At 41.7% G+C, this 14,646-nt stretch overlaps 1 protein-coding gene across 1 annotated transcript; it reads left to right on the top strand.

The window, feature by feature from the left end:
• Positions 1 to 190: 190 nt before the first annotated feature.
• LOC139565193 (uncharacterized) lies at positions 191 to 9,260 on the top strand. Its single transcript, XM_071385344.1, has 5 exons — positions 191 to 492; positions 1,395 to 1,486; positions 4,442 to 4,528; positions 5,916 to 6,086; positions 7,355 to 9,260. The coding sequence occupies exons 1-5, from the start codon at positions 420 to 422 to the stop codon at positions 7,547 to 7,549; spliced, it is 618 nt and encodes a 205-aa protein (XP_071241445.1). The 5' UTR covers positions 191 to 419; the 3' UTR covers positions 7,550 to 9,260.
• Positions 9,261 to 14,646: the final 5,386 nt, after the last annotated feature.

The following is a 14,646-nucleotide window of genomic DNA, read 5'->3' as shown; positions in this document are numbered from 1 at the left end:
AAGAAAATGCAACAGAAAAACCTTTATTACATTGTCTCAACATTATGAAAAAAGGCTTCGGTGTGCTGCTATGAGTTCAGTGGCTACTTAATAACCCGTCAGCCAAGTTGCCTCCTTGGCGACTGCGCGCGCGTGTCTATCAACATCGTACAAGGACTGTTTGTTGTCCGGTGCCCGGCGACGTCACGGAATTTGAGAGCGCGACAGTGCGCCCTAGGACTCAAATACTGTGGCAAGTTAACCGACGTGAGTTTCCCTGAACCGACTCTTGTTTGGAGCTCGTCTCTCTTGCATTGAAATAGTACAAGGGATAAGGAAAATAATCAGAATCTATGATCTCGGTCCCTTTGAGGAAAACAGTCCCCTTTTACCCTCTGACTTCATGATCCAATTGGGTTTAGATAGTCTATTCGCCAGAGATGTCCACCGCTGCAACTCCAACCACCCCCTCTCAGTTAACATCGGATCAACTCACGGTCATTGTGGCAGCATGTAAGTAAGATTTTAATCTCTCAAAATGTCAAATTTTCCATGAAACTGATGGTGACATTTGAGCATAGATCAGAATCCGATATAATCTTAGGCATATTTTTGTAATTAACCCATCTGTTATGATCAACAGGCGTATTGGCATGTCACTTTTGCCTGTTACATTAATAGCAGTTGTATGTGTTCATTCGTTTTCTTTGGACAAAACACAACTATTGTAAAGTTGTAGAAAACTGCAACAGTGTAGCCTATGTGGACCACTGACCTATGCTATAGATCTGGATGGGGAGTCTGTTGCTTCAGCAGGTTGTTCACACCAGTGATGGATCCTTTTACTTCATCAAATCACTGCTGTGGTGGTGTGATAAGGAATATGTTGAATACACTGTTCGCCAGCTGCTATCACTGTAGATAGCAGCCTATTTGCCTACCATGTTAGATATGAAGCTTTCTATTTTTAGAACCTATCTGTATTATCTTGAAGCTGCTACTGTTCCTCTTGGACTTGTTTTGTATCAGAAGATGAATTACATGGTTGACTTCACATTTATATTTGATAGTAAATGAATTTGAAGTGTGGAAAATCGACTGCGACTAACATTACAATAGCCAATTATCCCTGTCCACAGATTGAAAAACATATTGTGAACAGCGTTCCATTAAATAGTCTACACAGTATGTCCACACAGCGTTTCAACTTAATTACCTGTGACCTGAGCAGGAAAAGCTCTGTCCCCTAGCAACAGCATATTACAGTGTTCTGAACACTATAATAAACTATTACTTTACATGAATTAGACTGGGGCATTACGTAATGTACCTTTTGTACAAATGCATGTCCATTGTCATTTTGATGCATTGTTAACAGCGGGTGATGAGTTCTCTCTTCTCCTCTCCTTTACTAGTTTCAGGTCTGGTGTTCTTTGTGGTGATCGTGGTGCTGCTGTCCATATACCGGAAAGAACCTCACTGCTGCAAGGACACCCATGGAGACATGGTAAGGACCTTGAGCTCACTCACTATATTTTATTGAAAGATACAATTAATAAGAATGTGTCACTTGTAAACTAACCATAAATTAAAGTTCGGCACAATACAGATTAGATGTGACTGAGGCCAAATGTACCATGCAAATTAAATGTAGCGCCATTAAGAGGTGTCACGTTTAATTTGCATGGCTATGGGAACAGGCCCAGAATAAACTTAAATATGATCACTGTAAAACCATGCATTTGCATTTAATGGAATTAACAGTGGTTTGGCTATAAACTTCGGCTTCCATAACTATCTCTGAGTGCCAAAGGACTCATGAGCCATAGTGTGTGGTGAGGCAGCATTGACAAATGCTATTGATACCTGCGCCAATCTTGTGATGTGTCAACACCACTACAATGAGAATATTACAAACAGATTGTTTAGCTAAACATTTGACTCAAAACATGTTGTATGAAAACATAGGAATGGCTAACACAGGGCGGAGGAAAATCTGATCTTGACTGCAAACAAGCATATCCTGCACAGCCTACTGGCAAATCTCACCCAGAAACTGGATACAATATTCAGTGTTCCACTGAGTGAGGAACACAAACACTGGCACAGAGGAGGAGTCTTCTGTATCACTGTTGACCTCCTTTCCTCTCCCTCCCAGAGAATAGAACTTAGCAGACAAGAGTATCTTATATGAATGGTACCATGATGGATGCCCAAAGTATGGAGGTTCATACATATCAATACTATTTAACAACTTCAAACTATGACCAATATTCAAGTCCCTAACTTGGTACAGGAAATAGGGAACAGGAAGTATAAACTCTCCATGGAGGTCAGTTTTCAGTTTTTACCCATCCTCCATGTTTCCTCTTCCTGACCTGCGTCCCTGGGGTAGGGTTAGTATGTTATCTCTGGAGAACAGGGACACTACTCATACCTTCCAACTCTTTCCCTTTCTCAGACAGACAGGAAACACCAACATCTCCTTTCTCTGCTATGTTTGGCTCTGGCCTGAACAGATTAGAGAAAAGTTTTGCTGTCTCTTGTCAGGAATAGACAGGCTTGTACTCTTGTACATGTCAGCCATTTTGACCTGCTGTCAGCTAGAGTAACCCACACATGACAGATCAGACAACATTGCTCGTCACTATTTCCTAACATATTGTCAGTGTGGGGAGTGGAGTCTAGTCTATATAGTAAACAGTGGGTGACAGGGTGTAAATATGGAAAGATCTTGGTGGGTATGGAGATGACCTCTGGGAACTGTACAGGTGACAAAGTGTTACTGGGTGAAGGAATACACAGCTAGCTGGTGGTGTGAGCAAAGTAAAAATCAAGTTTCCTGACGATTTAAGTTGTTTTTATATAGAAACAGATTTGTTGAAATCAGTTTGTTGTTTTTGGTCTCCCTGTTATGTCGTTTACACATTCCCTGAAATCCTATCCAGTCACCCATATAGTCATAGTGACTGGTTAACTGAGGCATGTTGCAGAAGAGGGTGGTTTTGTTACAAGATCATTACAAGGACACCAACCTGAAGGCAAGCCAGATTGCGAGGGAGGCTCACATGGAAAAAAGCCTCTATTATTGTTTTCTATGGAACGTTTACTTTCCTCTATATGTGTTGTTGCCACATACCTTTCCCTGCTTCAGTTTGCTCCATGAATAATGGCCAGACCCTCCTGTGGGTGTTGGGGACAATGGCTCTCCTTCAGGTCGCAGCACTGAAAAAGGCACACTGCCGATGGGGTCCTCCCCCCACTTCAGCTCTGATTTTACACGGTTGTGCTTTTTCACGCTGGGTGAATCAGAGGCAGTAAACAAAAGGACATCTCCCCTTTTTATCCTGAAGACTTTTTTCGCCCCTTGAATGTGCAAACTAGCGAGGGAAGGTGACCTTTGACATCAATGTTTCTGTGGCGTCTCTCTCTGTCACATGCTGGAGGGGTGGTGACAAAGGTCAAACTGCATCACTGGGAACGTGAGTGATGTCCCCGTTCAGGCAGACATCAAAAACTGGCCCTGATGTTTTGAAGGTGACCATTTTGTCAATATGAACAAGCCTACTTCCCTATGCGTGATTCGCAGTGGGGAAATTTTCCTATGTAAATTTCTACAACCGTTCTCCTACTCATCACGCATCCTCATTTTAATTTATTTAATTTAACTAGGCAAGTCAGTTAAGATTAAGAACAAATTATTATTTACAATGACGACCAAACCCTAACCCGGACGACGCTGGGCCAATTGGGACTCTCAAGCACGGCCGGTTGTGATACAGGATTGAACTCTGTCAGGCAAAAAATTCCTTTGTTGTAATGCTATGTAATGTTGTCCAAATTAACTATGGGGGCCATAATGTGTATTTGAGCATGCTTGATAAGAGGAACCTGCTACAGTTACAAGGGAAAAGAGAGATGCTGAAAAGGTCACACTGTGTGGTTTCTTGCTAGGGACCCTGGTGACACAGTAGGACACTGCATTGTCCCCAATACAAAGAGACTCATTTAGGCCCAGGGTAATCACCTAGTTTTCCGGCAGGGCTTTTGAAGAATTCCAGCACCTCATACAGTGTGAGCCTGCCTAATCTTGTTTGAAATGGGTGGGACTGGGAGGAGGCACGGAAATCGTAGGGTGGTCATCAATAATTTATGGTATTGCTAAAACAGTCAGGACCAAAACGAATGAAACAAGGCATGACAATTGGTCAATGAGGCTGAAATTAGGGAATGCCTTCCTAATTGGGACGTTGGGCTACATTTCGGAATGTTGTACAAGGCTGACGTTTGGCAGATCGTCGACATTCAATCTCTATTTTAATTAGATTCTCGTTGAATCTCAAATATAAATGTAGGGTTGTTAGAAGTTGTTCAGTCATCTCTGTAGTTAATGTGCTAATGGAGGGTTCATCATACTATAGTCTAACTCACATTAATCACTGTTCTCTCTGTCCTCCTGCAGGATGCCCCTCCTCAGTACTACAGCAGCAGACAGACACTGGTGGGAAACCCCTGTCTGGAACAGACTCACGACAACACACACTCACAGGTAAGAAGGCCCGGCACTGGGTGGGTCAATACGTTTTCAGTCAATACGTTGTCAGACCCAGTGATACCTGTGTGTCAGGTGCGGAGCTAGGGGGGGGCTTATCATTTCCAAAGTCGCTGGTATCATAAATGCATTAATACTTGAATGGTCGTCAATCATCATTAAGTAGCTTATACCTGCCCCCGGGATTATTAAGCACACAGATTGATACAAGGCAATGTGCAATAAGCAGACAAGTCAGAACCATGGAGAAAGAATTAGGCCTAGGCTACACCTTGCTCTTTAGATAAGTCAGACAGTAAACTAAATAACATCAATCATGCAAGATCAGGTAGACTGCAGTCTACAACATAAGCAGCAAACACATCCACATCAATTTGATAGGCTATTGCTTTCTGTAGTCAAGCACAAGGAACTGAATCCCATGTGTCTACTACTGTGCTATAGTTCAACCTAATTATGTAATATAGAATAGACTACTTTTGCTTTCATATGCCATTTAAAAACAAGTAACAGGGGAGAACATTATAGTAAACCTACTCACCAAACAGATGTGTCGTGTCATGTGGTAAAAGGTCATTCATGCGTAATCATGCAATGTAAAATTGTAAATATATTTTGAAAAGTCCAAAGAACAGGCAGAATCTAATCTGAACTAACATCTATATATATTGTCGAAAATAAGAAATTATATGGTTTATATCCCTGAATAAATTGTCTTTCAACTTAAAATTGAGCGCATGAGACCCTTCTCAAATTGTCACTCTTTTTAAAAAGTAACCATTCCAGTCATGAGATGTGCATCTCACTTGCAATTCTTTGCTTTTCAAAAATATTATTTTCTATTTATTTTGTTATGTATTCCATAATATTCTACCTTTAAAATAGAGGTGTCTTGACTGTGATAAGGGCACAGGAATATAAAAGTGTATTTTCTACTAAATTAACAAACAAGGCTATGCCAATGCAATTTCATATAGCCATAATCACCAGCAGCGCAGCACCAGTCTCAGGCCAGGGCGCCCCTCAAGGGGGTATAGCGACACACTGCTTTATAAAATAAGCAATACCGGCTTAGACCAATTCCAATATTTAATAAAATCATATTATATATACATTTGTCATGTTTTATAGTGTTAAATAATATTTATTTTATTTGGTTTTTGGTACAATGTTTTTCTTGTAAAAAATCTCCAGGAACAGGAGGCCCCGCTTCTGCTGTGTGTGGATAGGTCTATTGCTCTGATGCGTATAGTCAGCAGTGATGCACTGACAAGGATTCTCCATGACCAAACTGACACCAGCAGTATCTTCCATCAAAGTGTTTGTGACATTTCTCTAACTGTTCCATTGTGTTCCCCGGCTGTCTGCGTCTTCTCTCCATCAGTCAGGGCAGCTGTTCCTTATCGGCCTGCCCTCCAGCTACCGCCTGCCTACCCTGGAGGCGCCCCTCCCCAGGCTGCCCTCCTACGAGAGTGTCAGGAAGAAGGACCGCCAGAGACAGATACACATGATGATCGCTGACCGTTTCGGCCTCAACGGCTCAATGCTGACTGAGGTAAGATACCGGGGGGTGGACGGGTAGCATTGAGATAAGTGGCATGTATCCTCATAAGTATTGAACGCTGCCTCAGCTGCCTGAAAGTGTAGGTTATTGAACGTTACCAAAGTTCATCTTTAGTCCATTATTAAAGAGCCTCACATATATAATCTGTTGTTTACTCCAAAGTGCAGTGACCTATAAAAGAGAATAAATGAGAGGTTTTGTTCATTATGAATGTGCTGTCACAGGATAACTGGAGCTTGTTCTAAGATGAAACACTATTCAGAACGCCGTAAATAGGAGCCCTATCATCTCATCTTCTGCTGTAGTGATGCACAGACTGCGCATTCCCAGGTTTTACCGTGTTGATCTTTCGCCGGGGCTTTGACTTGCGTAACGCTCGAGCAAACAAGGTAATGAGAAAAGGGCAAATCAAACATAATTAAAGCTTGCGTCCTCAGTGTAAACAGTGGCAGAGAATGCAGCTTTGTGCTTTCTTTCTCCTTTACTTGTCTTTTTTTGCTCCTCTTTTTCTTTAATAAATGTCCCAGTGAATAAGTGCCCTCCCATCAGTCTCCCATTCTGTCACCGGTAGCTCAAAGTGGCCCCTGTCAGACTTTAGAGGGGGTCTGATGGCCCATAATTGCCCCGTCTGTGCTGTGGCCGTAGGGGCTGGAGTGAAACTTTGTTGCGTTGTACGTGTGTGGTGTTTTTATAGGCGTGCAGGGCTGTCCTTGCCGCCCGCGGGGGTCCCAAGCAATTAAAAGATAAGGAGTTAGTCAGGGAGTGAGGAGCTGGCTGATGACGGAGATAGGCTCTGTACTGGAAGAGTGATGCTAAAGGGAGCCCGGGTGCTGCCAACCTAATCTGTCATGTAAACGCTAACATGATGCCATTAGGTTTGATGTTAGAGATCATGTATCAGCCAATACACGCTAGGAAACACCTACACCTGGGAAATGGAGTCTCTAATGTTAGATGGGATGTAATTTTAGAAGGTCATGGGTTATTTTGTTGTGTGTGTGGAATATATAGCGTTTAACATTTTCAGTACGTTTTATAGCCTCTCAATTATGAGTGTTAACATTTTATTTATTTTTTAATTAACCTTTATTTTAGGAGGGTGACTCATTCTAAGTGGCTCACTTTGTCACAAAGTATAGCTTGATATGATGAGCCGCGACACACTCAAATCAAGCCATCCACTCACCCATTTGACACGTACCCACTTACCCTAGGTTCTAAAGCAGTGTTAACCAAAGCTTACTCTTTCTCACCCACAGCCCCCTCCAACGTATGAGGAGAGCATCCGCCACTCCATTGAAGTACCCTTTGACATTCTGGGGTCTGTAATAGACGCCCCTCATCCCCAGAACATTTACCCTCCACACCCTGGCACAGACCTTACCACTCAGTCAGAGGTAACCACTCAGTGCCCGTCCACTCAGGTTGCCAACAGTGCCACCCTACCAGTCTGAATCCTCAGACTCGCTACTGACACACGATGACAAGGACAACTGGAGTATTGATGCTTTTTATCCACCTTGATGTGCCAAACTGGTCAGAGGATAACAGACAGTGGAAATGCACACATTCTCAATAGGTTGAATCAGATCCAGCAGCCAAAGGGTTGACTGTACTGTAGGAACATCCTGCAGTGACAGTATGCTGGAAGATAGTGACCAAAGATAGTGAAATTCTACATTGCGGGTTACTCCATACTGACAAACTTGAATGTCTAAACACCTCTAGTCAGTTGTGATTTTAAACTGGAGCCTAAATAAGATTGGTGAACTGGGAAGACTTGGATTGCCATTCTTCAGTGAAAAGGGAAACCGTCCTGTAGATGACCAATACCATGACTATATGTGTCTGAGATGGCAGGTTCTAATGCCAAAGTGAACTGTAAGAGGAGACAGGCCAGGTAGAAAGACACTCCATGGCAAATGTGCTGCTGAAAAACAAAAACCATTTTGCTGTGAACAGAAAAAGCACCAAAAAGGGAAGAACGATCTTTAGATTAAAAAAAAAAAAAATCTCATATTTTCTACATTTCATTATGGTACCCCCATTTGATAATTTTATGGATTAAAGTAATCTGGATTATTGTTTTTTGGGGAACTGTGTTGTAGCAAGTCCTTTTCTGAGTAAAACCACTCTCCTCTTTTAGTGCAATGTCCGAGCCAAAAACGTATAAGCGTGAGTTGTAAAATGCTCCTATGTCCTACCCTGCTGAGCTTGGGTTGTACAGCTGAGCCAGCTACAACTTGTGTGTTAGTCTTGGAACCTGTGAAGGGTGAGTCAACAACACCAAACCTGTGTTGGCTCTGGTAACGGGTCTTAAAGGCCCAATGCAGCCGTTTTTATATCAAATCATTTATGGGTAACAATAATGTACCTTACTGTAATGGTTTTCCATTAAAATGATCAAAATTGTATTTTTGTTGCTTTTAAGCATTAAACATTTTAACAAGCAAGAATTGTGGTCTGAGTAGGGAGGAGAAAAGGGAAAACGAGTTGTTATTGTTAGAGAGGTTTGGAACTCTTTGTTATTAATCTATTAACTAATTTACCACCTGGTGATGTCACCAGGCAAGCTGAAACTCCACCCATGCAAAACCTGCTGTTTAGAAGGTCCTATGTAGAATGTATTTTCAACCAGGAAATAATACTTATCAAATCTTGTTAGTTTCATCAGCTGTTGTACAATATGATGCAAAACACAGAAAACTTAATTTTGACTGCACGGGGCCTTTAAGATAAAAGGGAAAACATTGGGATTCTGGGAAACGTTAACTAATTAGCTAGCTTTGTTTATTCAAGAGCTCTGTGAACAGTGAATGAGAATAGTTGTGTAAAAAGCTTTTTTTATTTTTATTAACTGGGCTGCCTGTCTTAACAGTCCCTGCACAAGCTTGAGAAGAAACCAGTATGAATGACAAGAAAAAGTATGTCATATTTCCCTCACATCATGTCTGAAACAAAAGTATGAGGTTTCAGCAGCCGTTAGCAAGTAGAGACAAGTCTATTCAAAAGACAGCAATTGTGAAATACTTGTATGTTTATACAAGTGTAAGAGTGAGAATTGGAGTTGATAATCATTTATAGACCTGTGTCTATAAATTCCTGTCTGTCACGTAAACTAATTGAGATGGTGGTGGCTTCTAGATAAAGACATGTTTAACATCGCGCCTGTGTGCTGTCTCTGTCTGGCCTTAATGTCCACTAGTTTCCTTTTCACCTCATTTAACACATGATTTACTTAACAAAAGGCACATCTCAATAGGTGGTCCAGGTATGACATGACATGGAACAAGCAGGGGGAGGGGCAGGTGGCGCTTTCCTCTTTTATTCTCTATTGCTCCTCTATTGTTCCTCAAACAAGGAGGAGGCTGATGACATCACATCTGACCATCTCCTTTTATTTAACCTTTATTTTACTAGGCAAGTCAGTTAAGAACAAATTCTTATTTACAATAACAGCCTAGGAACAGTGGGTTAACTGCCTTGTTCAGGTGCAGAACGACAGATTTTTACCTTGTCAGCTCAGGGATTCGATCTAGCAACCTTTCGGTTACTGGCCCAACGCTCTAACTACTAGGCTACCTGCCGCCCCAAACCTGCCACTCCAAAATCCTTGAAGTTAACTGAAAGTTTGCGGTTGTCTCAAAAACACTATTTTGCTAAAAACATATTTTTTTAACCCTTTAGTGTATGTATTTATACTTGGGATATTTGAACAGGAAAAGTAAAACAAAATCACTGGAGGACATCTAACTTTCACTTTCCGAACCCTCTAAACTGCACATTACATTGGTGGGAGCAGTTTTTTTGTGCATTTTGAATGACCCTGGAACCTAAGTATTATACAGTGAATTAATTACCTGTAAGTTTACTTTGAGCCCACCAAGTTACATCTGACCTGTGCACACACATTGAACATATGTATGTAAATAATAAACTGTTATTAAATCAAATTGTATTAGCCACATTCGCCGAATACAACAGGACCTTACAGGGAAATGCTTACTTACGAGCCCCTAACCAACAATGCAGTTGGATATACGGATGAGATTACGGATAAGAATAAGAAATAAAAGTAACAAGTAATTCAAGAGCAACTAACAATAGCGTGACTATATACAGGGGGGTAATCTATATTTTCTTAATCATGTAAATTGTTACTTGCAATGGCTGAATTGTTTTTAAAAGTCATAATGACACTCTATGGAGGAAAATGGATGCATCTGTTTCTGTATTAATGAACATATGTTACCTCTGTGCCTTGTCAAAGTCCTTCTCCATCCATTGTCACTCAAAACCTTGACCTCTGATGGCCAGCTATAGAATTGCAGTCTTGAAGATTACACCATTTTAACTGAAAACTGAACCAACCCACCCCATACTTTTGAGACACTACTCTCACATAAACATAATGTCACAGTCAGTAATATATTTAACTCATTAGATGAAGTGTCTACAAGGGTTCCATTGTCCTGCTGTTGGGTGTCTAATGAGAGAGAGAGAGAGAACAAAAAGAGGCACTCAGAGGTCATTAAGCTCCTCACAGTTGGGCAGCACAGCTGGAAACAGCCTAGGGGCAGAATGAGAAGACACTACAGGATGAACAACTTCCATCACCGTCTTCTGACTGACAGACACAAAGTGCAACTGTTTGGTAATCCCCTTGAGCTCTTGTCGTAAAAGATGAGCCCCATATAGCTAATTAGGTCTTATGGTCGTTTGATCCCTTAAAATACAGACCACAAAAAGAGGTGACATGGGGTGCTCTCTTCATCATTGGCATCTCAACAGCTAACTAAGCATAGAGATTTGGCATTTAGGGGATTAGCACATGCTATATTGAAAGACAGGCTTTGTTCAATTTACAATTACTTTCTGATAACCCTTCAGATTTCATTGAAGGAAAGCAAATAGCAGTGGATTTTTTCTTCAGTAAACGTCCTAATCTTCATAGCCCTTTACACTCGTGCCTGTATATGGATTGAAAATGACAGATTTGGGCACTAATAAGTGCCTAAATTGGAATGCAGTTACTGTACAGTAACATGCTATACATGACGTCAGAGTTCTGGCTCTGTGCTTCACAGTGCTGTATGGGTTTTGACTGACAGCCGTTCTGAACTTGAGCACCACGCGTGACAGAAGTTTCCTCAATCACTCCCAGTAATTGGGCAACTATTGTAAATATTTTGTTGTCTGAGTGAGGGAAATGCTGTAAATTAAGATGAATCAATGTATTCTGAAAGATGAGATGTTGAGGAATATAATAAATACAGCTTTGATGTCATACGAGCAACACAAACATTCATGAGTCCAAATGTGAACTTCACATTTCCAAATCATAAAACTCATGTCATATACAGTGTCAGTGTTTATGATCACTATGTCTGATGTACAGTTACCAGATGACATGGCATCATACCCTGTTTTTTTTTTAACAGAATGAGACGATTTGTTTATTGGGAAGAATATTCGCCGCAGTACACACACCTGAATGCACTCATGACTATTTTCTGTGCGCACCAAGATTACAATCAGTTTCTCTGAATTGTCTTGTGAAAGCCTAACACTGTAAGATGTTATTTTATACTAGTCGTGTTGGCAATAGAACAAGCTTTCAAATGATGCCCACCTGACCCAGATTGCGATGTTATAATGGAATGTTTTTGGATTGCGTAAACAACAACAGTAATTGTGTGATGGCAGGAATGCAGGGCTGTGTTCCAAACTAAACAACTACAAGTGTGCTTGCTCTAGTTCCTCAACAGTACAGCTAGGAGAGCTAAAAAAAATCCTTATAGTTGAAGACTCTTCTTTGACTCATAAAAGTGCATTGAAAATGCTTAGGGACTGTGCACACTTTGGAGAGGTGTGTGGCCACTTGGAGAGAACAGTTAGTCCTCTCGAACCTACTCACTCAGACCCATGGAATTTTTGGGGGGTCTTATGTTACACCTACCCCATATTCTCCAGGAATAGTCTTATCATGTTACAGAATCTATCCAGAGTAGTTTTAGATTTTGTTATCAAGAAATGCATCAAAAAGTACAGTAAATGTAAAATGCACAGAAAATCAACAGTGTAATGTTTGGATTTAGTCTTGTGTAAGGTGAACTGCTGCGTCCTCACCTTTGATCTAATAATTTTCCCATCATCTCCAAACTGTTCCCTTTCAATTGCTACCATGGTTATGGATATGCGTTTCATATAATTTATATTGTACACACACACACACAGAGAAAGTATTTGAACCCCTTGCCTTTTTCTACATTTTGTTACGTTACAGCCTTATTCAAAAATGGATTCAATAGTTTTTAACCCTCATCAATCTACACACAATACCCCATAATGACAAAACAAAAACAGGTTTTAGAAATGTTTTGAAAGTATTCAGACTCTTTACTCAGCACTTTGTTGAAGCACCTTTGGCAGCGATTACAGCATTGAGTCTTCTTTGGTATGACGCTACAAGCTTGGCACACCTGTATTTAGGGAGTTTCTCCCATTCTTCTCTGCAGATCCTCTCAAGCTCTGTCAAGTTGGATGGGGAGCGTTACTGCACAGCTATTTTCAGGTCTCTCCAGAGATGTTCGATCAGGTTTAAGTCCAGGCTCAGGCTGGGCCACTCAAGGACATTAAGAGACTTGTCCCGAAGCCACTCCAGCGTTGTCTTGGATGTGTGCTTAGGGTCGTTGTCCTGTTGGAAGGTGAACCTTCGCCTCAGTCTGAGGTCCTGAGCACTCTGGAGCAGGTTTTCATCAAGGATCTCTCTGTACTTTTCTCCGGTTATCTTTGCCTCGATCCCGACTAGTCTCCCAGTCCCTACCGCTGAAAAACATTCCCACAGCATTATGCTGCCACCATCACCATGCTTTACCGAAGGGATGGTGCCAGTTTTCCTCCAGATGTGATCCTTGGCATTCAGGCCAAAGAGTTCAATATTGGTTTCATCAGACCAGAGAATCTTGTTTCTCATGGTCTGAGAGGCTTTAGGTGCCTTTTGGCAAACTCCAAGCGGACTGTCATGTTGCTTTACTGAGGAGTGGCTTCTGCCTGGCCACTCTACCATAAAGACCTGATTGGTGGAGTGCTGCAGAGATGGTTGTCCTTCTGGAAGGTTCTCCCATCTCCACAGAGGAACTCTGAAGCTCTGTCAGAGTGACCATCGGGTTCTTGGTCACCTCCCTGACCAAGGCCCTTCACCCCCGATTGCTCAGTTTGGCTGGGTGGCCAGCTCTAGGAAGAGTCTTAGTGGTTACAAACGTATTTCATTTAAGAATGATGGAGGCCACTGTGTTCTTGGGGACCTTCAATGCTGCATAATGTTTTTGGTACCCTTCCCCAGATCTGTGTCTCGACACATTCCTGTCTCGGGGCTCTACGGACATTCCTTCGACCTCATGGCCTGTTTTTTTCTCTGACATGCACTGTCACTGGTCCACTTACATGCGCACAGGAGCGACAGCGCCTCTTCCCCCTCAGGAAGTTGAAAAGGTTTGGCATGGGCCATCAAATCCTCAAAATGTTCTACAGTTGCACCATTGAGAACATCTTGACTGGCTGCACCATAGCTTGGTATGGCAACAGCACCCCCTTGATCGCATAGCACTACAGAGGGTGTTGCAGACAGCCCAGTACATCACTGGGGCTGAGCTCCCTGTCATCCAGGACCTCTATATCAGGTGGTGTGATAGGAAAGTCAAGAAAACTGTTAAAGACTCCAGCCACCCAAGCCATGGACTATTCTCTCTGCTTCCACACGGCAAGCAGTATTGGTGCATCAAGACAACAACAGACTCCTGAACAGCTTGTATCTCCAAGCCATAAGAATGCTAAATAGCTAACAGAATGGCTACACAGACTACATATATTTTTTTGTTGCTCTGTCTCTATGCACACTCACAGGACTCTACACACTCACGCACACTGACACTCCAACACACACATAACATGCACACACATTTATACTGACTACAGACACGCACACATACTCACATAGAATCATCATTTATGCTGCTGCTATGCTGTTTATCAAATATCAAATCAAACTTTTTTTGCCACATGCGCCGAATACAAGTGTAGACTTTACTGTGAAATGCTTACTTACAAGCCCTTAACAGTGCAGTTCAAGAAGAAGGAAATATTTACAAAGTAGGCTAAAATAAAAAGTAATAATAAAAAGTGACACAATAAGAATAACGAGGCTATATACAGGGGGCATTGGTATCCTGATGTCTAGTCACCTACCCTATACATATACTGAACAGAAATATAAACGCAACATGTAAAGTGTTGGTCCCATGTTTCATGAGCTGTAATAAAAGTTAATATACACAAAAAGCTTATCTCTCAAATGTTGTGCACAAATTTGTTTACATCCCTGTCAGTTGCACTTCTCCTTTGCCAAGATAATCCATCCACCTGACAGTTGTGGCATATCAAGAAGCTGATTAACCAGCACGATCATTACACAGGTGCACCTTGTGCTGGGGACAATAAATGGCCACTCTAAAATGTACAGTTTTGTTGCACTGATGAACCCGAGGAGTAT

This window comes from Salvelinus alpinus, chromosome 36 (assembly GCF_045679555.1).
Source record: "Salvelinus alpinus chromosome 36, SLU_Salpinus.1, whole genome shotgun sequence".
Classification (NCBI taxonomy): Eukaryota; Metazoa; Chordata; class Actinopteri; order Salmoniformes; family Salmonidae; genus Salvelinus; species Salvelinus alpinus.
The sequence above is the reverse complement of the archived record's forward strand: the minus strand, read 5'-3'. Positions and strand labels throughout refer to the sequence as shown.